The following is a 1,452-nucleotide window of genomic DNA, read 5'->3' as shown; positions in this document are numbered from 1 at the left end:
CTGTCGTCCAGATCACCCATATACGATTCCCTTATTTTATAGTCCCTTCGAGACCAGGGTCTTTTCAGCTACTTGAAATGATTGTTGATGTTGATTTTTAGTGCAAAGGTACGCAGTAGGATATCTGTACTCTGTCCAACGCGGAGAATCGAACCCAGAATTTTATCACTGTAAGTCTGAACACTTACCGCTGACCCACGGGGGGGGGGGGGACTCAATTACTGGAAAATGATCAATTTCCGTGAAACAATAAAGCTTATTTGGTGTGTACAAAAATGTAAACGTGAAATAAGAAAGAAGCGAAGAGTAGATTAATACACTGAGACATTTCTCTCCCAAATAAAAATTCGAATGGCACTTAGAGAAATACTATATTTCAACTTTAATACCATGCAATTCTGAGACCATGATGTCATTAGTGACACATACTTTTTGTCAGAAAACTTGTGTAAGATGCTCTGAAAGTTCTCCAGTTTCTTTTCGTAGTTGCTAAGCAGTTCTGCGACTTCATCTAAAGAGTATTCTTCCGCCATGTCGTGAACAGTGCGCCCTAATCCGTCCTCCCGGTTGATGTTGGCTCCCCAAGAAAGTAGGATCTGACAACATTCGATGTTGGCACTAAAAAAAAAAAAAAAGTTTCCCGTTATCACAAAGTAGCACACAATCAAACATGCAGAATCAATTATAAGAAACTATACAGAAAACCCGGCGGATAGATACATTATACAAACCAGATTAAAATATAAACAATACTAATTGTGTAATTCTCAACTAAAAAGAAGGGATACATGAATGACGTAGAGGCATAATCCGTTCATTTATTCTCTACGCCCTCTGCAGTAAACTAATTTTAAGTTATTAATGATGAGTAAAGGACCTGACATCAACTCTGAAGATTATAAACAACACTGATTTGATGGTTTCTGTTATAGGTCGAGTTATTTTCGATTATTCGGTAAAAAGAATAATGAAAAGTCCAGTTAACTTAATCACAAGAAAAACGTTTTATTTCTTTGATTTCAAATTCCAGGGTTAGCGTAACCAACGTTCACGGATAGGCCTAACTTCACAAATGAACTAAAAACTACATCTAATAAAAATTCCACTTACCTACTAATTTTATAGGTCTACTTCTTTGTCGAAACACAAACTCAAAATATACAGCATCAAACTAACTTATTAACTGGCTGACAATAATGGACCCCTAACAGATTCACTAAATGATCTTATTCACTCTAGCCTAACGCGCTTCATATTAGGCTGAAATTGTTTCTTAAACTGGAGAAAGTTCCAATCGTTAATGCCACGTATTACGTTAAACTCAAAACCGGATTAAGGTGTGTGGAGGCCCTGAGGCAAATATCCTGTTACGTCTCCGTTCGTTGGTTGATTTTCCGTAAATTCGTTCCGACGAAACTTTAGCGACACAAGTCCTTTCTTAAATAAAACTGG

The 1,452-nt window shown here is 37.0% G+C and overlaps 1 protein-coding gene across 1 annotated transcript in view; it reads right to left on the bottom strand.

Annotated features, from left to right (window-relative positions):
• Window positions 1–429: 429 nt before the first annotated feature.
• The window catches only part of LOC106475920 (serine/threonine-protein phosphatase 6 regulatory ankyrin repeat subunit A-like), a gene marked incomplete at its 3' end in the record, with an annotated part of 21,108 nt that continues 20,085 nt past the window's right edge, over window positions 430–1,452 (bottom strand). Inside the window, exon 11 of the mRNA XM_022379928.1 lies at window positions 430–618. Coding sequence (XP_022235636.1) covers window positions 430–618 — 189 coding nt within the window. The remainder of the gene's footprint in view (window positions 619–1,452) is intronic.

The sequence above is a fragment of the Limulus polyphemus genome, unplaced genomic scaffold (assembly GCF_000517525.1).
Source record: "Limulus polyphemus unplaced genomic scaffold, Limulus_polyphemus-2.1.2 Scaffold9433, whole genome shotgun sequence".
Taxonomy (NCBI): domain Eukaryota; kingdom Metazoa; phylum Arthropoda; class Merostomata; order Xiphosura; family Limulidae; genus Limulus; species Limulus polyphemus.
Note: the sequence above shows the minus strand (reverse complement) of the source record. Positions and strands in the feature narration are given on the sequence as shown.